The 21,887-nt window shown below is 42.6% G+C and overlaps 1 protein-coding gene across 1 annotated transcript in view; it reads right to left on the bottom strand.

Annotated features, from left to right (window-relative positions):
* Positions 1 to 21,887, bottom strand: part of LOC146789044 (collagen alpha-6(VI) chain-like) — a 788,523-nt gene that overhangs the window by 145,112 nt on the left and 621,524 nt on the right. Inside the window, exons 25-29 of the mRNA XM_085631022.1 lie at positions 13,907 to 13,969; positions 6,315 to 6,377; positions 6,152 to 6,202; positions 3,770 to 3,805; positions 1,424 to 1,486 (exon numbers count right to left, since the gene is read on the bottom strand). Coding sequence (XP_085487148.1) covers positions 1,424 to 1,486; positions 3,770 to 3,805; positions 6,152 to 6,202; positions 6,315 to 6,377; positions 13,907 to 13,969 — 276 coding nt within the window. The remainder of the gene's footprint in view (positions 1 to 1,423; positions 1,487 to 3,769; positions 3,806 to 6,151; positions 6,203 to 6,314; positions 6,378 to 13,906; positions 13,970 to 21,887) is intronic.

Below are 21,887 nucleotides of genomic sequence, written 5' to 3'. Positions count from 1 at the left end.
GCTTGGACAATTTCCTTCGAAAGCAGCATTGCCAGAAAGTAATGGGAACACCAAGCTGGAATGTGCCGTCTAAGGAAACCACCAGGAGGTAAAGGCAAAGAGCAGAAAAACCCTTCTGAATTCACCAGTACAACAGCAGCAAGTAGGATACGAAGGAGGAACACCAAAACCAGAACAGGGGATCCGGGAGCATTGCGACACACTGGATAGACCTTCTGAAAGTCTTATATAGTGAATAATAACCTGGAAGATGTAAGGTGTAAAGAGGAAGTAAAAATCACTCATCTTGGCCTGGTCAATTCCCATAGAAAAGCATTGGATGGCGGCCATGATGAATTTGGCAATACATAGCGTAGCCTCCGCAATCATGGTGACGACAACCAATGTAGAGCTTCCCTTGGAAAGCATGGCATGCACACTCTAGTTCCCCCCGAACTGCCACCACCAAGCCAGCAACCCCATATAAGTGCGGGCGTGTCCACCCGACGTGCCCAAACTCAGCTGCGGGACATGCTTGGCAGGCACGTCCAACTAGGAAACCGAGTTGTGTCCGTGGGTGCACCCATCATTTTGTGTGTTGAGTACCCGATCTGTACTCTGTATACTACCCCTGTACCCCAAGATTTACTGATCATTTAGACCAGTCATCCATTAAGCAAAAAGTTCAAGCTGGGCAAATTGTACCTCTTGGGTTCGTAAAAGCATGATATTATCAAACAAATCTCCATAAGTAATGCGCATCTTCTTGCCTATTCAGGCATATATGTCACCAGTTAGCCTGACAAAGCTTTTTCCACCTAAATTAGAGCTTGTGGAGTGTAGAGATGACATATCGTCAACTTGAAATTTATCGAACACCATTTCTAGTGTATCAAATTCACAGTTATAGGGAATATTTAAGCTTTGTGTAGTTATGAAAATAATGTCAATCATACTCTGGCACATGGCACACTGAGCCCTCCGCACTTAAGGGCAACTTAATTGGGGATATCACCGTAGTTGGTCTGGTAGAAAAAAAACAAAGGTGTCTATTAAATTCAGCTGCAGTTGGAATAATATATTCACCCAAGCATTTATGATCCGACTAATTAACAGTATAGGAGACATATAACTAGGATAGGAGAACAGGGTAAGCTAAGTCAGCGGCTTAGCTTGGTCGACATCCTTCCTGCAGCACCCTCTTCCCCCATGCTTCGTGAGTGTGCTGCACCAGGCAACTACAATGCTCTGGCAGAGGAAGTAGGATTTCCAGGCCAAGTGGACGAGATGCTGTATTTTGAATGTATTTTAATGAAGAATGAGCAACATGGATTAAGTTATCAGCGAAAGGGTGAGGATTTGGCAACCCGCATGCAAAGTAGAATTTTATTTGATAAAGCAAGGACGAAAAAGATGCACGCAAAACTATGAAAATGATTCTTACCCTCTTTCCTCTACTGCCCCTCACTCCAACATCCCCAGGAAGGCCAGAATCACCACGGTCACCCTATAAGAAGAGAGAAAATGGATAATAGTTATGGCTTAGGTGGAAGAAATCCAAGCCTATGAATGGGAATGTATGTGCATATTCACGAGACTTGGGGACATATGTTTGTGGTGTGTGTGCACAATGCAGACTAGGTGCATCCCGTTTCCAAAAAGCATGTTGTCATAAGTGCCTGCATTAACGTTCTGGATAACTTGCTGGAGAGAGCACAGTAGCCAAAGTGGAGCACCAGTTCAAAGTACTGCTCTGTGCTCCTGTGCAGAAGGCCCTTGACCCTCAAGGGCGGACCTGATGGCTTTCGGAGTCTCCTTCCGTGGGTGAGGTGCAGGGTATATCAGTGCCTCTGCTCGCATAACCCATCTCTAACTTTGGAGGATGGCTAGTGACCCCACAAGCCCACTGCTAATGAAGTCTGAACTGAATGGTTTCGGGGGGCCCGGGTAGTCCTGGTACCCTCTATGGATCCCAAAGGGCAATACCCCAGTGCCACCTGCTGGTGGGGCTGGTAATCCACCCATCGATTGCCTCTTTGCCTGTGCACCTAGCTCAGTATTATGGCTTAAGCACAAAAGTTGTCCCTAATTTGCATAGTTTCATGCCCATACAAATGATGGAACGCACACTTTACACTGCACGGACACTAACTTTGCACCTGCGCAGTATGGATTACAGGAGCAGCAGCCCACTTGTCTGCGGGCCCTTCTGTGTTTTTAATGGTACGCAGGAGAGCAAAAAGCAAGTGAGTGTGTTTGTATTGCAGAATAATTTTCTAGAAACACCCACTCGCACTCAATATTTCAAAAGAACAGTTCAAGGCACAGAACACTCTTCTCTTAAATGAAATGCTGCAAAGGGCTTACTTCAAAGTTTTCTCATTCCCAAGAGCATATAGTGCCCTCTGTCACTGTGTCCTCTAGAGAAGACTACAGCAATAGTCTTTATCTAAAATTGCCATACTTCCTAGTTAGCCTTCTATAGAAAATCGAGAATGGTGAAGCAAACTTAATCTCTTAAACTGGGCCGCATGAACACATTGTATTGGTTTTGACCTAAATTTAGTGGCTTACTCTCTCCAGTTAAGGAAGTGTGCATTCTACAGAAAAGGCATTGATACTACTATGCATTACTTCTGCACAGCCAAAACTGATAATAGGCCTAAGCACCTTCAATGTAAGTCGCAGCAAAATAGCAGTTTACTGAACACGAGGTTCTTCCCACAGTAGCAATGTCTCTTGAATATGTCACTTCAGGTCCTATCACTAACAGGTAACATTGGTGGTAGTTAAGCTTTAATAAAAACTCAATTGAAAAACTCCCATATTTATGGGCTGATTTGTGAGTGGGTCACATTTCTTTTTTCCAGATACCTAAAGCATATCAACATGAGTTCCATTTGGGAACTACAGCAGGAGGCCATTGGTTGGTTGATCCTGGAGCTGAGCTCGGCAGGTGAGCCCACACTCCCAGAGCAGCATTGTTGACCATCTTGGTATGTGGCAGCATTCCATGTCCCAATTCCTACAACTGGGGAGTGCAACAGCATCAAGGAGCAGAGACCACACTTTGGAACTGTTATGATGTTTAAATGCTAAGATGGACAAAGAAAAAAAGCAGAAGGAATCCAAAAGGTTTGCCATTCATGGCATTCAGAGGTGAGCAGTAATGTAAAAATCATTGATTCCTGACAATGGGATAAATCTACCATTGGTGAAATTGCTGCTAAATCAATTATCATCTCAATGTTGTAGTATGTGATAATTTTCCCGGCAGGAACCCCACCGATGGTAGATTAACTCCATCCTCCTGGAAATCACTCAATCTAGATAGCCATTATCCCTGAGTGTCTTCATACTTCAGTTTCTTCTTCTTCTTAATCTGCCTTCGGCGTATGTCTGCTACCATTTGTTGTAAGATCTCAAATTGTGAGTATGTGGTGGTAGTATCAAGCCCTTCACATTTTTCATACTTTATAAAATTGTGGCAAATAAAAAAGGTATGAAAAGAGTGAGATGATTGCATTGAGATTTGCAGAATGCAATAAAAGTAAGATGAAAATGACACAAGCCATGCAGGAGGGCAAGAGAATTTGTCAGATTCAAAGAGGGACCTATTTAAAGAACTGTCAGAAAAAAGTACATATGTTTATTGATAGCCTGATAAAGTGGGAAGAAATCCAACTCTTAAAAAAAGTGTCCAAACAGCATGTCAGGGAACCTCTTACAACAGAATGAACCATAAGCAACAGAAATAATATTACCGTACGCTTTCACATGTGTTTGATACCTTTGGTCCGTTGTACCCTGGGAATCCTTCTTGACCCTGGAAAACACATCACACCACATTATATTACCAAATGTTCTCATCTTTCACCAGATTACTTTCCAAGTTTTGCCCTTCTTAAGGATTTTCAGTAGTCCACTTCCACCCACTAATCTCTCAAGGTTGCCCAATGGGCTCTTTCTTCAAAAGCGGCCTGGGGTATTCACCAGGGCCCATCACCCGCTCCATTACAGCTGCAGATTGCACAGTCTGTCCCAAAGCATCACAGGCTCACCTGAGAGGAGCATTGTTGAGAATCTGTGCCACCAGAGATGAAACTTTCATGGGACACCCATTGCATCACCTGCCCTTTTCTCATGCAACGGGGAGGATCATATGCATCATACTAATTCAATATTTATTCACTATTTTTATCTCAAATACATGACGGATCATGGAACTATTCATGTATGATGGTATTGCTGTCATTGGTTTTCTCTGAATGCCTTTCTTCAACAGTGTAGCCCAACAGAACTTTGTAACAAGAACACCTCACACTCATCCTTTGCAGCACAGACATGTCTGACCAAATACACTGATACCAGTCCACCTTGGCATTTGTCAAAAAGAGCCCCTATACTAATACCATATATAACTTTTAAGTGCCCTACATGTACAGTGTATTTTAGACAAACACCCCGGCACTAACACGCCACCAAAGCCATATAGTTGGTGAAGCATTGCAATATCCGGAAGAGTTCAAGATTCAATCATAAGCCAAAAATCAAGATTACCATAGACCAACAGTATGCATGGGACACTCCCCCTGCCACCGTCATGCATGCACCATGACAAAAAATCCACATATTTGACTAAGCGTTGGCACATCAACAGGTGTTCAAAATCATCTTGCCAACCTACCTATCAACCATTCCGAACAGTTAAGTTAAATGGACTACATTCACATATGCGCAAGATTGCATCAAAGCCGTAGAATAAGCTAACAAGGCCTCTGAACTGAACAACTACCCTAAACTGAGCAATGGAGCCCCATGCGCCCCCACAACAAACTGCAAAGCTCTCCTGACTACACAGAGCCACTTGCACAATGCATCACACAATTGTGTGACAAGACTTAGCAGCGTGATGCGCAGTTGAAACCATGATACACAGCTCAGTAGTCAGTTCTTCCAAGTCGACCACTATCCAATATGATTCACAACTAAACAATATCACACACAATAATCACAGTCCATCTTAATCTCAGGGTACCCAGCCCCTAAAGAATCCCTAGTACCACACAATTGGAGGAATTGAGATATGTTGATAATTGTAATATAACACAGCACAACACGACATTACAGAACATAACTTCAAGCAGGTGTAGCTGTATTCTACCTTTGAGATATGCTCGAATGATGCACTTCGCTGTGCCAACATGTAAAATCGAGCTACACAAATATTTGTAACATAACATAATATACAGCAGCACAACACAACAGCCCACAATAGTTTCTAACAGGTGTAGATGTAGTCTATCTCTGAGATGTGCTCAAGTGAAAAGCATTGCCCAGTTGCTAAGAAGAAATCCAGTGCCTTCACCACTGTGTGCTCACTTATTATTTATAGTGGAGGCATTTGAAGACCTAGGGCCTTATGTAGGTAGCCTAACATTTACCACTTCATAAATACCGAATTTTACCGATTCGGTAAATTACCGAATCCTGAAATGTCCCCCTTACATACCAAAAGCCTGAATACCGGTCGGTAACGGGATTTTTACCGAAAATCGGCCGTTACCGACCGGTATTAGGCTACCTACATATGGCCCCTAGTCTTTAGCAACATGCACTTTCTGAAGAGTGTTTGAGATTCAGGCTCTTTTTATTGAGCGGACTTTACAAAAATGCGACATCACAGTTGTGAATCGCAGAACCTGCCTCTGTCCGCAGTAACATTTTGGTAAACACAGTGTGCAGATATCCCGGCAAATAAGCACTCAGTGACCTCGAATAGGCTAGGGAATAAGAAAGAGGACATCAGAGCAACCTATAAGAGACCACAGGAACACACAGGTATATGGCTAATCAACTGCAACAAATCTCAGAGCACACTTCCCAGCAGAGGCATTTCCCAGGACATCAGAGGCTGAAGAGTTTTTCAGTCCACTATATATATGAGCCCGGATAGAGTTCCCTTGGGCTATTCACCTTTAAAAACATTGTAACGTGATTATATGCTACACGATTATATATGTTGACAATCTTAGATACTTCACAATTCCCTATGGTGTGACTGTGTGCTGTCTCAGATGGCTATTTACACCCTTGTAACACTAAGTAAACATTCCAATTAACCAGATTTTAGTACATTTTGGCCAATCAGGGTTTCGGTTTCCCTTCCTACCTTGCCACCTTTGCCACCCTGTTCGCCATACCCATCTCGGCCATCGTCTCCCTGTAATGAAACGAGATGGTTAAACACCCAGTGGTCCTGACTCGAGATACAATTGAAATTGAACCAAATCAACCAGGGCTGAAACATCATTAAAAGCAAGTTGAATTCTCACCATAGGTCCACGCCAGCCGGCAGGTCCAGTCTCTCCTTTCTCACCAGAGTCTCCAGGCGGACCCTATAGAGCAATGTAGAAAAACAATAACCATCTCAAGGACTGGTTTTCCATTGCTTTGTTCATGATCAACTTTATGTTAAATCAATACCCCTGCTTGACCCACCATAGGCAGAGTAAATAAGGAATTCTCACTGAAAGGAACTCAATTTAAAGCAATTCAAAAGTAGATGACTAGTAAGGGAATGAAGTGCCAGATGTACGAACCATTGCTTTTTCAAATGTACAACTCCAGTTTTAAAAATCGCGAAACCTTTACTGACTCCTAAACTGGTATTTCTGACCCCTTACTGAATCGCGATTTGGAAAGGGCGGATCGAAGGCATCCCTTCCAAATACAAATTTGCTGTGCAATGTATCAAAGCTGCAAAACTTTGAAAAGCTCCTGGCAACCTAGTTGAAATGGCAACTCATTCACAACCATTTGTGAATTAAAAAAAAAAAATGTTTGCTGGGAGTCATTTTTTTAAAAAGATTGCGACCCACTCCAATTTAGAAATATAAGAACTCGCATGCGATTTCATAGGCCGGTTTGTAAAGCCTTAACTGCACATTGCAATCAGATATATACGACCAGATCTTCATGCATCTGTCCAGCAGTTTTGTGGAGGCCCGATCCATCTTTGGCCCATGCTCATCCTAATTTATTCACTTCTCCTAACACGTTTTTGACATATACCTGCACTGCCAGCCATTGTCTATTGTAGTGTTTTACTATGCTTGCTGCATTTCTCCCTGAAGGCCTATTTATTTGCACTGAGCTGGGACTAATAGTGTTGATGAGGGATGTATATATTTGAAATGCAGATTCATTTCAGAATGGAAAGAGGACCATATCTGTGATGGATGAATGCTCGGTGACCATGAAATTAGGTGACGGTCTGGCCAATCTGTTGTTTGATAGATTGCACCCTCCTGTGTAGTAGATTCATGAGTCGGTGACAGAGCGGATGGGATTCAGCGACATTTAGGATGAGCTCTTAGGTCTAAGTCTCATATGTGAAATAGAGAATGGAAAGTTTAGAATTAGCACAACCTCGCAATCATCTTGGCTCCAAAGTGGGAGGAGACATGTCATTACTGAACATGTTTGGAAGAAATATGCCTTAATTTGTCCAAGCAGTATTTAAAGATTCACAGCCTCTAGAGTCAAATCTGGGGATATCATATCTGATAAATGGCTCTTGGAGAGGGGCACCGGGTATGGTTGCTCCCCATCACCACTGTTGTTAGACTTATGTAGCCTCTAGCCTTTAGATTAGCAACAATATTACAGGACTGTGGAATTGGAATAGGAGACAAGATACGTAAGGTATAGTTGCTGATGATACCCTGGTGTATATCTCTCCAACACATACTTTTGTGCACTTATTAATTCAAATGCTAAGCAGTTTGGTCATGTGTTGGTATGAAAATTAACAGAGAAAAATGTGTCCTTCCCCTTAGCAAAGCTGACAAGTGAGGAACAACCTAATGAAGGCCTTTGCTAGGAAACAGATACCTTCCCATAGGCATGCAGATAGAGCACACAACAGATAAACATCATGACTATAATATGGGATGGATACTTGATGGGCTTAGAGCCTCAGTGAGTTCCTGGAATTCACTTCCATTATCTGTAACTGGAAGAATTGCAGTGGCTAAGATGGTGTTTTTGACCCTTTGCCTGTGTAGGATGCAAAACACATTGTGTGAACTTTCACAAGCTGTGCTTAAGGAGCTCGATAGCTAGCTAATCTTGCTGGTGTGGGCTGGTAGGAGAAGCAGGGTCACATTGGATATTGTGAGAATAGAAGGGGAGCCTGGAGGCCTTGGTTTCCCTGACCTGGGACTGTATTATCTCGCAATACACCTGCAACATGCAGCAAGATGGTGGCAAGCATATGACTATAGAAAGGGAGGGTTGTCACAATTTGGAAGCTGTATATCTGAATAATGAGTTTCTAACCTTCTAAAGGCGCAATTTCTACAATATGAAAAATTTGCAAAAAAACGCTATAGATATTTGGAGGGAGTTTCCAAGTGCCCCAGTTACAACATTATGGATGTGCTGCTGGAAATGGGGCAGAGCCGTAAACTAATTTCTCTCATATATAGAAAGCCCTGAAAGGGGACAGAATGACTATCCCCATGAAAACATGTCAACTGTGGGATGCGAACATTGAATTTCTGCTGATGAACACAGAATGGGAGAAAACACGTGCACTGGTTGAGGGTGTGTGTAGCAAAGCATGCTTTAAACTGACACATTTCAGTATCCACCATCATAGCTAAAACTTCATAAAATATACTGAGACATGTCTTCTATGTGTCCCAGGTGTACGGATTGTTAGACTACTTTTGCACATATGAAATAGAGATGTGCGAAAGTTGCTGAATACTGGGATCGGGAAACCTACAGCGTAAGTCAAGCACTACATACTGGGAGCAATAACAAAATCCACTGGAATGAGAATGCAAAATAGATTTGCTCTATTGGGGTTAGTATTGGCTAAAAGACGCATAGCCATCCACCGGATCCGATCAGAGGGACCAATGATAGCACCTTGGGAGCAACACCTCTTAGGGTGTTCTCTAGCACGGAACGATTTACTGGTGTGGTCTGCAATGAAGCAAAAGACACACAATTGATGGATGGAATGTAGAACAAATCAAAACATTCACCCCCAGTCAAGAGATCTGGGTTAAATCCATATTTTGCTCACCATGCCACCCCAGTTTAGACCTGGCCATATGCAAATCAGTCTTGACCCTGTGCCTCATGGGAACAGTCCAGCCCGAACTGCCAAGCCAGGTCCTCCCCGGACCAGAAACAAGCATCCTAGGACTGGTTTCGGGGTTTCACCCCTCTTCAGCCAGGATAGCTTGATTCCAGTGGCATAGTGAGCCCAGGACCCACGTCTGGGCATACTTGGCGCACTTAGTTCGAGAAAGCAAAAGACACACAATTGATGGACAGAATGCAGAACAAATCAAAACATTCACCCCCAGTCAAGAGATCTGGGTTAAATCCATCATTATTTTGCTCACCATGCCACCCAGTTTAGACCTGGCCATATGCAAATCAGTCTTGACCCTGTGCCTCAAGGGAACAGTCCAGCCCGAACTGCCAAGCCAGGTCCTCCCTGGACTGGAAACAAGCATCCTAGGACCGATTTTGGGGTTTCACCCCTCTTCAGCCAGGATAGCTTGATTCCAGTGGCATAGTGAGCCCAGGACCCACGTCTGGGCATACCTGGCGCACTTAGGGCGAGAAAGCAAAAGACACACAATTGATGGACGGAATGCAGAACAAATCAAACATTCACCCCTAGTCAAGAGATCTGGGTTAAATCCATCATTCTTTTGCTCACCATGCCACCCCAATTTAGACCTGGCCATATGCAAATCAGTCTTGACCCTGTGCCTCAGGCAAGAGTCATGATTTGCAGATTTTCTGATCCCACATCCTCCTTACACGTAGAAAAGCTCAGCTATTAAGGCAGATGCTACACAGTAGAAAGTGTAAGGCGAGAGATGTGACCATGCTGCTCCAGGATGTGGGCAGGTGTATACCCATTGAACCTGCAAGAAACACCACAACGATAGGACCTTGCGTGTTTTCTAATGAGCCATGCCAATCCCTGAAGCACACGCATATTTATTCCAACAAGGGTATGCAACAGCTCCACTTTTTAAGGCAGTGGTGGGGAGTGGCTTCTCCATACATATAGATATTTCCCTGGTGGAAATAATCAATCCTGCAGATTATTTGGAAGATCCACAGTTCTCAGCGGGAAGTCTTGGGCATTAAAACCAGGCCTGGAACTCTTTAATTCACAATTAGATCCCTGGGGAGTTTTATGAATCCCTGAAAATTAGAAAACTCATCAGAACATGGGAAGAAATGTATGACACAGAGAATGATCACTTTTTTCAAAAACCTTTGTGAATTCCTCTCCGACATTAACATTGACGGTTGCTTTATTTTTAACAGTTCTTTCTAAAAATGTGAGTGCTCTGTAATATCCTTTAATTGACTACTACTTCAATACGAGAATGAATTAATAGAAAATATTTTGATTGCTTGCAGATTTCTGCACCACTTTCCTCCTTCTTTTTTCCCTCGCCTTATCTACTATGCAAGCAAATAAATAAATGATGCCATAGTAGAGACATGTACTGACTGCGTTCAGCGCACTCCCTGGCTCTAGCACCATCTAAGGCTAGTAAGTGTGTCCAAATATACACACACTAACATAAACTACTCTATAGGGCGTCACTGCATTACATTTTAAATATTTCTTTCTGTTTTACTATTATAGTTAAATTGTAGCAGAGCACACTCTTATGTTATCCAATTTTCCTGTTTCATTCTTTTAATTGGTCCTTTGTTATAATACACCCGGAGCCGGTTCACTGTATTTTTGTTTTTAAAGTTGAACATGCACAGTAGATTTCCTTCTACAATTTGCAGCGAAATGTAGCAGTTAAAGGCCGAAGAATTTTGCTAAACTTTGGATTTCCATGTGTACTCCTACTGGTCTCCATCGACACCTGAGGATTGTCACCAGGGCAAATTGTATTCAGGAGCAAGCAATGCAGACATGCTTTAGCACATGTAACTCTACTACACCTGCAACATATTACTCCAAGTGGACACTCTCTTGCTCCTACTATTACATGGTATATTTACGCCTATTTCCAGGGTTGGAATGGTCATTCTAAATGTCTTTGAATACCATAAAGCTCCAGCTTTATGGCTGCTCCAACCACTTTGCATTACACTCATTTAATCCTCGTTTCCCCCATCCCTACACCTAAGTTTATGACTGAGAAAAATCTGCCTCACTTCAGTCACTTGCACATTTTCCCAGGTCATGAGTGAAGTTTGAGATTGGAAAAAGTTGCAAATATTGATTATGAAATGTGTGACGGAAAGTTCACCCATTTGCTCACATAAGTGACACTGGATTCAAGCTAGCCTGGCTGATGACGGCTGATTAGCCAGAAACCGGTGCCAGGATGCTTGTTTCCGGTCCAGGGAGGACCTGGCTTGGCAGATCGGGCTGGACTGTTCCCATGAGGCACAGGGTCAGACTGATTTGCATATGGCCATGTCTGAACTGGGGTGGTGGAGTGAGCTAAAGAATGATGATGGATTAAACCCATATCAGTTGACTGGGGGTGAGTGCTTGGAATGTTCTACACTCCGTCCATCATCCCCTTTGGTTTCACATAAGTGACACAGCAAAACGTTTTATGAATCAACAATTTGAGATGTGAGGGCTTATTTTCAATATACATCTTAAAGAAAATCATGTACGAGACCTCAGTGTCAAGTTTCACAGCTTTTGATACCATTTATATATGAATACAGATCAGTAGCGTAACGATAATTGAGGGGGCCCACCTGCAATGTACGTGGAGGGGCCCCCTCCGGACTCTATCATACAGATTGCACACTATTGGGGAGGGGGTCAGACATGTGAGACAAGTTAGATGTTAACTAAACTCAGCCATCCTCCTCCTCGTCCCTGTCCTTCCACCATAAGGCAATCTGCTCCTGAGATATAGAATGTTTGCCTCCTAAAGTATTTTTGTTTTCGTCTTTTATATCATGCGTTGTTTTGAACGTAGTGGTAGATTCGGTTTATATGTCAATTGAATATTTTTCGTGGTTCAGTAAGTCGTGGTTCAATACTTAGTGGTTTGGCTCTGGTCGTTGTTTAGCCTTCGTGGTTTAGGAGGTAGTTGTTTAACCATACAACCCTTTTCATACATAGCTACATACAAACTACTCCTGTAAGGGAGGACATAAGTAGCATTGCCTCTCCAACAACACCAGCTTGTTCCTGTCTCCTGCCTCGGGGAAGCACCACAGGGTCAGGCCTGACTTTCATGCCAGGTCATGGGGCCCGGCCTCTGCCTCCCAGATTCCTTGTCAGTTGCCCTTCGCTTTCTATGTCACTAACGGGCATGCGCAGTGAGCTGACAGCCATTGATCGACATGGCCCATGTGAACACACACAAGGTCCTATCTTTGTGGTGTTTCTAGCAGGTTGTATGGTTATACACCTGCCCACATCCTGGAAGCAGCATGACCACACCCCTTACCTCACACTTTCTACTGTGGAGCATCTGCCTTACTAGCAGAGCTTTTCTACCTGTAAGGAGAACGAGGGGGCAGGAAAATCTGCAAATTGTTATTCTTTCAATCAGGAAGTGAAACAAGAACCAGAGAAATAGACACACAATCATATTTTGTAGTGAGCAGTAGAAGGTAAAATAAACGCTCTCATCAATCCATTTTTCCATGTATCCATAAAATGTTTTAATCAAATACAAACAAAAATATTATTGTGATTTCTATCGCATTCTTTGGGTTTAATTGTTCTTGGCAGAACACGTAATAATTTTTTAAAAAAATATAATTTCTGGCAATACATTCTCAATTTCTTGCATATAACAACTACAAGACTGTTACAAGACTATTTCCCGTGCACATGAGACAAAACCTTTCATGCAGACGAGGCAGGCTAGAAATTCACAGAAGGAATCCCAACCACATCTGGGTGCAGTGAAGGCCCGTAAGGGGACCTTCCTCTTGTCGTTTCCCCAGTTGGTTTTAGGTTAGACCTTTTACACTGGTTGGATAGGAAGATCTGCGGCTGATTGAACGGCACGTGTGGTTGTGGTCACAGGTAGGATTTCAATCTAATAGAATTTTATATTGCAGTCCATTTGGGTGTATTCTTGCAAACATCTCTCAGTAGGTAACCACATAAGGATTAACATTAGTTAGTGGTAGTGGTGGGTTTTTGGAAGTAGCTTTCAAAGAGTCCAGTTGGAGGAGGCAGGAAGTCTACTGGGGCTCCAGCACTGGGGGCGATGGCGGCTAGATATCCATTACTCTGATTTGCGGAGTGGCGGTACCTGCTTCTTACATGATGGCACCATTGGGCATGGGTAGGAAGGCGGTTTCTAGTGTCACCAACAGGTATTGTGGTTTAGTACTCGGGTTCAAGAAGGAAGCAGGGACGGCTGCCAAGCAAATCGTAACAGCTGTTACAACATTAGGGGCAGGCTGTGATGAGCATTATTATGACCCTCTCCATCCCTTCGTTATTTGGGAAGGCTGTGATACCCCTTTAATATACGTCATGCCATGTAGGGGCCTCAGAAGCCCAGCCCACACCGCTCCATTACAGTGAATGTGATACTACACTGCCTATTGGGACATTGATTGATAAGGGGAAAGTTCTTTAATGGTTGTATGTGTTACATCACTTAATCCCACTATCGTTCATGGGGTTTATTTATTTTCACCTATATGTCATACATTTTGTGATGTAGGGATATACATATGCATAGGTTGGTAATTGTAGACTGCAAACCTAACTCGAGGACAACGGAGTTCTGAAAAGAAGGATGGCGCCAATTTTCAATGAAAGACAAGGCCATATGTCACTAGAGTGCGTGGATTCTGCAGCAATATACCCGAAATCAGGCAATGTAAGCAAATGTATAGTCCACATACATCTGAGTCTTACCTTGCTTCCTCGCGGCCCTGGAGCACCATCGATTCCGTGTGCACCCTCTAGTCCGAACGCACCCTGCAATGGAATAAAAGTGTAAGCTGCAAGCACCCAAAGACAGAAGTCAACGTGAAAATTATGTTCTCTATTTAAAGCCTGCCTTAAAAAAAAAGAGCGGTTCAGTGAACTTAGCGGGAAATAAAAAGAATCATGCTTTTACATTCACTCTTACTTTTGCCTCTAGTTTTGGCCAACTTCAGTACCAGAAGACTGAGTCACACCTACTCACAGCAAAGTCTTTATCAATGGCATTCACTGTATTGAGGTACGAGCAATTCATTGACACTTGCCTCACTGTCTAGACTTCACCCATGCAGTGGAGGGACACACACAAGAAGTGGAAGAACAGGCCACAGAAGCTAATAAATAGGAAGTAAGCAAATGAGAGTGAAAATAAAGCCAACCAATGGTAAGCAATGGGTGGGCTCAAAGTCCACTGTAAGCTAACAGTACCTCTCGCAGCAGGCAATGCAGCCTCTGTCTGGTATGCGAGTCCTAAAAATCATGTTTTTTACATTCACTATGACTTTCTCCTCTAGTTAGAAGACAACAGTGACCCCAGACAATTGTAATGTAGTAAAATTAAAGGAATGGACTGGTGAAAGGGCTTTCAGCGCTCCAAGAGCAATACAATTTTGACAGTTGAGCTCTCCCCATACATTGAAAAAAGGCACTGTATGTACTTCTTTCAGTAATTTGGTATTGCAACTGGGTGGCGCTCTAAGGCTCCTACCTTACCTCGCCTTATGGAAATACCAAACCTCAAATTCGCATTAGCACCCACGGGAAACAGCAAGCCATTTCATTGCGCCTCATTCTGGCTCAAGGATTTCAGTGCCCTATGAATGTTCTGGCAACAAAGACCAGTTGGCATCAGAAGTGGCGGTAGAGCCTGAAAAGCCACACAGCCTCCCACCACTATTATGCTTGCGTACAGTGCCATCTGCATGAGTGACCGAAATAGACGAGCCCATCCAGAATCGAGGCAGTCTTGAGCCAAATGTTGGCTTCTCTGTCCTGTAGGAATAGCCAGGTTAGAGCCAAGTGATCAATCCACAGGCATTAATGTATCCTTCATTTACTGCCTGGAATGTTGTATGTATTTTAAATATTTGCATTGCATGCATGAGCTGTGAAGCGGTCAGCGACATCTCATGTGTTTCATTGTTGGAATAAAGTCTGATCTTTAGCTTGCACGTGGCATGACTCTACCTTAGTTTGTGACTGGCCCATCTGTAGCGGACATGGCAAATGCAGCAGTTCCCAAAATGAGAAGCAAGTAGGTTTGTAGACAGGGTGAGGCAGCGTACAGTGCAAATACAGGGCGCCACATTCACTAGAGCTTTTCCCAGTGCCAGCTTTTCCCAGCGGCAGATCCTCCACTAAGGTGGAGGAGGGTTGTCCACTGCTCTCTAAGCAGCGCAAAAAGGAAAAATAAAATGATAACACAATCTTATTGTCATTTTATTTCTCCAAACTGAGGCAGTTTTACGGGGTGGGACGGGGCTGGGCAGTCGTCATAGCCAGCAGGGGAAGGAGTGGTTTGTGCACTTAAGTGCGCATGACAGTTTAGCCAGCCGTCTTGGGCCGGCCAAACTGTCATGCACACTTAGTATGTTCTCCACCTGGCTGTTTTGGGTGGAGAACATACTAGACAGGCTCCCATTTCCTGTCTAAGCACAGAAGTAGGCATCTCAGTCCAATCATGACGCTGCTGTCATGCCTTGGTGCTTCCTGCTAAACTTCCATGCATCGTGGACAGAAGGACGGAGGAGAGGCAGCAGCCGGCGTTCTGCAGGTAAGTGGTCTTCGTTTTTTTCTGAACTCTCCGCCACCCTGCCACTGTTCCCTAGCAGCGGCCACTGACTTTACCATGTTTGATTGTGCCTTACTCCTGGCTAATATGTTGATTACACCTGAAATAAACACGCCTTTTTCGCAAAGCATTTTGTGTGAGTAGTTGTGTCTTACTCAAGGTTTAGATATCTAATGCACACAACAACTTTCAGGAAAAGACCTATTTACCTCAAACATTTTCATTGGGAATCACTAAGTTTTATCCTTGAAACCACCCCGCGGCCGTTGAGGGATGAGGACAGCTTTGAATGTGAGCTATCCTCACTGCACACCACACTCACCCTCAGAGGAACTTTGTTGTTGTTTTGGCACTCATCCATGAAGGTGTTCTGTGGAACCTTGCCGACCCATGCCAAATGTGTATTATCTGCTGTCTCCTTTCTGTCATTTGCACCTGGGAGGTTCCGATGGCAATGAGAGACTACTGCTCTGAGAATGCTTATGCGGTGCATTTGATATTACAGAAGAGGATGCATATCGTTTAAAGATTACCGTTTTAAATGATTTGTCAGAAAATTATCACGTTTTAATTAGCAAAATATTTATATATGCATTTTTCATTTGTGAATAAATGTTATTCTTAATTATTATATTTTTCATTACATAATGTAGGAATTGGCCCTTTCGACAAGGTCATCCCAAAACTTTTTGACTTCTCCCTCCTGTTTTCCAAATCGGTTTTTGTTGGTGTTAGACCCTGGGCACATTACCACTGCTAACCAGATCTAAAGTGTTTGGGCTCTCTCCTTTAAATATTGTGAATTTGGCTTAAACCCAAATGGCATATTTAATTTACTTGTAAGTTCCTAGTATAATGGTACTACCTGTATCCAGGGCCTGTAAATTAAAAGCTACTAGTGGGCCTGCAGCACTTATTCTGCCACCCACTAAAGTAGCCCTTTAAATAGGTACCAGGCCTGGCATTGCAGCCTGTGTGTGTAGTTTTAAACTGGCATTCCAACCTGGCAAGTTAAACCTCTTGCCAGGCCAGACATCCGTTTTTAATACTTATAAGTCACCCCTAGCTTAGGCCCTACACCACCTAGAGGGCAGGGTGCAGTGTATTTAAAAAGTTGGACAAGTACTTTTAAGTTTTACCTGTCCTGGTAGTGAACAACTCTTAAAATTGTTTTTCACTAATGTGAGGCCTACCTCTCCCATAGAATAACATTGGGTTTCCTTATTGCATTTCATAAGTGGAAACTTTCAATTAGGAGCAGATTGGAATATTGTGTTTGGTGTCTAAAGATATGTAATTTAAAACCCTCTTTTATGGTAAAGTTGGGTTTTGAGTTTTAATTCTGAAAATTACACTTTTAGAAAGGTAGCACGTTCTTGTCCTAACCATTTGGTGCCTGCATCCTGTATCCTGTATCACATGACAGGTGTAACTGGCAGTTGGTCTTTGTATATTTCTCCCAGACAGTGAGACAAAGGGAGAGTAAGTGTTGGCAGGATGGGCCATCTCTGAGATGAGTGACTGCCAGCCTCAATGAGGCTGAGTGACGCAAAGCCTCGCAGCCCAGTTGCCAGCAGATCAGAAATGAGTTGACGTGAAGCTTCATAAAGCCTCGCTGCACATTTTCACTGGAGTGATGCAGCGCAATGCAACCCGGTGCAGGAACTCGCACTGCGTACCTTGCAGCTCCTCGGAACCGATGCCAAATTGTGTAAAGCCTCACAAGGCGACACCGTGCAGACCATACACCAGGATATATTTGTTCAGCAGGCATAATCTGGTCCTGTATCTGGCCCATGCTCCTTTGTGGTTGCCCTGAATTTGTGACTTTGACCCGGCCCAGCACGAAAATTTTTTCATTTAAATCTTTAGAAATTGCATATCTCTGGTTTTACTGATTGGATTCTTGATGTCTTGGTCTTAAATAATTTATGAAATTTTACTCTGATTTTCTAAATTGATGTGGGATTTTTTATTGCGTTGTGTTTTCACTTTATCACTGTTTGAAGTGCTACATAAATACTTTGCACATTGCCTATAAGTTAAGCCTGACTGCTTTTGTGCTAAGCTACCAGAGGGTTAAGCACACGTTAATTTGGGGTTTGTCTGTGTTTCACCCTGCCAGTGATTGTGGTTACTTCTCGAGTGGGTTTCACCCCCCTCAACCAGTAAACCAGTTTCCTACACATAATTATTGAGATTTGTTTACACACATTGTTCTTTATTATTTTATTGACACGAATAATTACTGCTCTATTTTATATTTGATGAATTACTAGTATTCTGCTTTAATTTATATATCTATATATGTATATGTTGATTCCTTCATGTGCTAAACAAAGAACCATATTTTTAATAAATATACCTTTATGTGGATGTTCATGAATTAATTTGGGTTGGCAATATTATATTTTAAAAATGCTTTAACAGTACATGCAGGTATTTAAATACAGTTATGTGTAATCATTTGATAAACAAATTGTAATTATGTTCACTGAATTATGTATTTCAATTTGTATTTATATATGCCCACAATTATATAACTATGCAATAATTGAAAGTAACATATCTTGCTACCTTAGATTTCAGGTTCATATCTTTAAATGTGTGTTTTTCATATTCATCATTATTACACATGCTGTTCTTAGTGTTTTCTATAGATACCGTCTGTGCACAGGTTCTCATGATAACTTTCTTTTGCACATGTGCTAAACATCTGTAAGTTACTCATTTAAATGATTCCTTTTGAATATGCCAAATGCCTGCCATTGGTACTTTATTCATAAGCATCAATAGTACATGTTCACAGTGCAAATCACGAGCAGGGTGAAATGATATTAACACACCATGCATGTAGTAAGGCACATAGTAAGACACATAGGGTGTAATTCGCATGTTATTTCTGTAAGTAGTAGTATCTTACGAATGTATCAGGTGTGGACCTAGGAGCTTGTATTTCCATGAGTAAGGCATGCTTACTCATGACCTGACTCACTAGGCTTTTTTTCTGCAAGTAGTCATTTCACTAGAACAAATTTATAATTTTCCCTTTCGGGGACTTGGCCTACCTTTTACAGGAGAACATTGCATGCACTTCCAGGCTGGTAAACTACCTGCAAAAAGCATGTAAATACCCCCAAAGATATGCTCTTCCACACCCAACTACCACTTACGTGTGTCAAAAAAATGTTTGTGAATTGGGCCAATGATGCTTAATTGTGCTTTATGATCACTCATGAGCTCAATATTATGTGTCCTTAGAACACACACAGGTTTGCTGATCTCTTAAGCATGGACAAACTTGAGTGCGCTCAAGTAACTCCAAATGTCTGCTAGCAAACCAGCATTGTCCAATCATGTTAAAAAATGTAACATATGATTTTAATTAGCTGTACGCAACATTCACCAGACTCTAGTTTCACAAATATTTAAATATGTTTGAATGAAAAGTTGAACTATAATGTAGAGTTATCCTAGATGACTTTATCTTAGGAACCGCAGAGGAACAGCACAAGTAACATGTCTCCTTGCAGATTACTCATCAGCCATGACTTCCACTTTCCAATCTTGTGGCCAAGAGCCTGGTACGCATCTCAAACGATGGGTTCTCAGTTTTCATAGAAAAGGAGATGTAGACATTCAACACTTCCACGTAGCAATCACTTTGTCATGTTATAGGTAGGATGCAGCCCAAGACATGGCCCCTCAACCTTCTGAGAACTTTCATACCCGAGTCTGCAGTTCTCGTGTTTACTTTGTTTAACCAGCTCATGGAACTCACCTGAGAGACAACTGTAAATGCCCTGCCTCACTATTTCTGGTAACGTAGGTATGTTTGTGCTACATATATCAATAAATAGCTGCTTTTCTATAAATGGAAGCAATATTTTTGCAATATCTTTGCCCAATACTTGCAGTGGTCTAAAATGTGACAAACAGACTGCCTCATCCACTTCTCCAAATGCTTTTTGCAGTGAGACTTCTAACTCAAAATGGAAGAAAAGATAAACTATTTTATTTCAAAGCATTTTCTTATGTTGATGTAGGAATCTCTTATTATTGCCTTTCTTTTCTAGTTCATTATAGTTTTGGTTATAGATGGATATGGCCTTTGCAATTTTATCACTGAACCATGTTTCTGACCTGCTTGTGAATATCTATATTTCTTTTTACTACCATCAGCGTCAGCCATTTTTCCAGTTTATAATAAGTCTATTGACTACTCCTAGTTAACATAATTCTCTCCCTTTCCGATGGATTAGTAATCTGCCCTTTTCTAGCCATCTCAACGTTCTTTTCCACACCTGGTCAACTGCAGATTTCACAAACCTCAAGGAACAGTAGGGGACTTCAGAGTTGCAGAGTGACCAGACCAGAGTGTTGGTCTCAGATCATACACAACTACTGCAAGGTCATCTCTGATTAGTGTGCCTAGGGCAGGACCCGATTGCCTGTTGGGCCAACTACTTTTTGAGCAAATGATAGTGCCTTCAAATTTTGCAGGATGACTCTCATTGGTTGTGGGTTTTTGATGCAGAGTTAAGACAATGACGTCCCCTAAAACTATAAGAGATGTTGTATCAATGCCAAGTATTGCTAACGGTCAAGGCTGCCACACATTTAACATCCAGGAGAAAGAATTAGATAAGAATAAGGAATATTGAGAAGATATATATAAATGTATAAATGAAAAGTTCTTTGAATTTTATTGGATCCTCATAGTCCATTACTATGATTGTGTAGGTTTTTTTTTATCGCTCTTGCTAGCAGTACATTAACCCCTTCGCCGCGGGGTAATTCCCAAACGGCCGGGGGGGGGGGGGCGGCGCCGCGGTGCTCGTGACGAGCCCAACTCATCATGAGTCACAGTGGAGCTGTGCTCATGACGAGCTGGGCTCGTCATGACCCCGCCCACTAATTAATTCTCTTGCACAGGCGGGGAGTCAATCACGCGTGGGCGGGCCGCAGCCGTTATGACGAGCCCAGCTCGTCATGAGCACAGCTCCCCTGTGACCTATGACGAGCTGGGCTCATCATGAGCATGGAAGGGGTTAATAGACGAATACATCCTTCACCCCACCATGAATCTTGTTTCCCTATCAAGCCACCATGCAGTGGCGTAGCAAGGCCAGGTGGTACCCCGTGCGGAAAATTTCTTGTCACCCCCCCACATTGAAAATAATATTATTTTTTCCCCACAAAATGTCGTAAGCTCCCCAATTTTTTTTTTTGTAAAAACATTTTTGCCATTTTGTCACCCCCCTCAGTAATGACACCCGGGGCGGCCCGCACCCACCGCACTACCCTTCCTATGCCACTGCCACCATGCACCCAGCCCTATCCTGAGCCCTGTGATTGATTGCAGATCTCTTATTAAGCAGCATACAACAAAGTACATTACAGGTATACACGGGGCTTCCCTCTGTTATCTGAGCATAACCCGCATCTGTCAGGCCTTTAACTCTTTCCAGACCCTAGTTACTGATGTTTGACTGTGGTGCTGAGAGCTCAGTGGAGAAGTCAGACTGAACTATTTGTATTATTTTAATTTCACTGTCACAGCACCAGGTACCTCCAACACAGATTCCCCTGGTCCGGGGTGTCTACACATCCACTGTTGATTGTCACTAATGCCGGTTGTAGTGCGGCAATATATTCTTCCCCTGGGCCTGTTCTTCTCCATTTGAACACAGACAGATGTGATTTTTGAGAACCAGTGATGAATCTGTATATTGCATTTTTTCTCATCACCCAACAAGTGACAGTCTCATGGCCAATCAAAGAAGGTTGGTTCTGAGGCCTTCTCCATTTGATGTTCTCAAAAGAACATAAAATCTTTCTGTGATTAACGGTGCTCCACCACCTGTCTTCCATGAACCTAGTTTCAATCTACTTAATGACACAGTGAGAGATAACATTAACAGCAGCAAAAAAATATCAGATCAGTAAAGATAGAAGAAATACCACAAGGAGCTTTCAATGACCGTGCTGTGCCAGGCAGGGAATAGACGTTTTGGGATATAATTAAGTCTAAAAGTTTTCTGAGAACCAACACAGCTGAACCGATATCCTCAGAATAGTCTTCTCGTAAGATATATGTGTACTGGGTGGCACCAAGTA

This window comes from Triturus cristatus, chromosome 10 (assembly GCF_964204655.1).
Source record: "Triturus cristatus chromosome 10, aTriCri1.1, whole genome shotgun sequence".
Lineage (NCBI taxonomy): Eukaryota > Metazoa > Chordata > Amphibia > Caudata > Salamandridae > Triturus > Triturus cristatus.
Note: the sequence above shows the minus strand (reverse complement) of the source record. Positions and strands in the feature narration are given on the sequence as shown.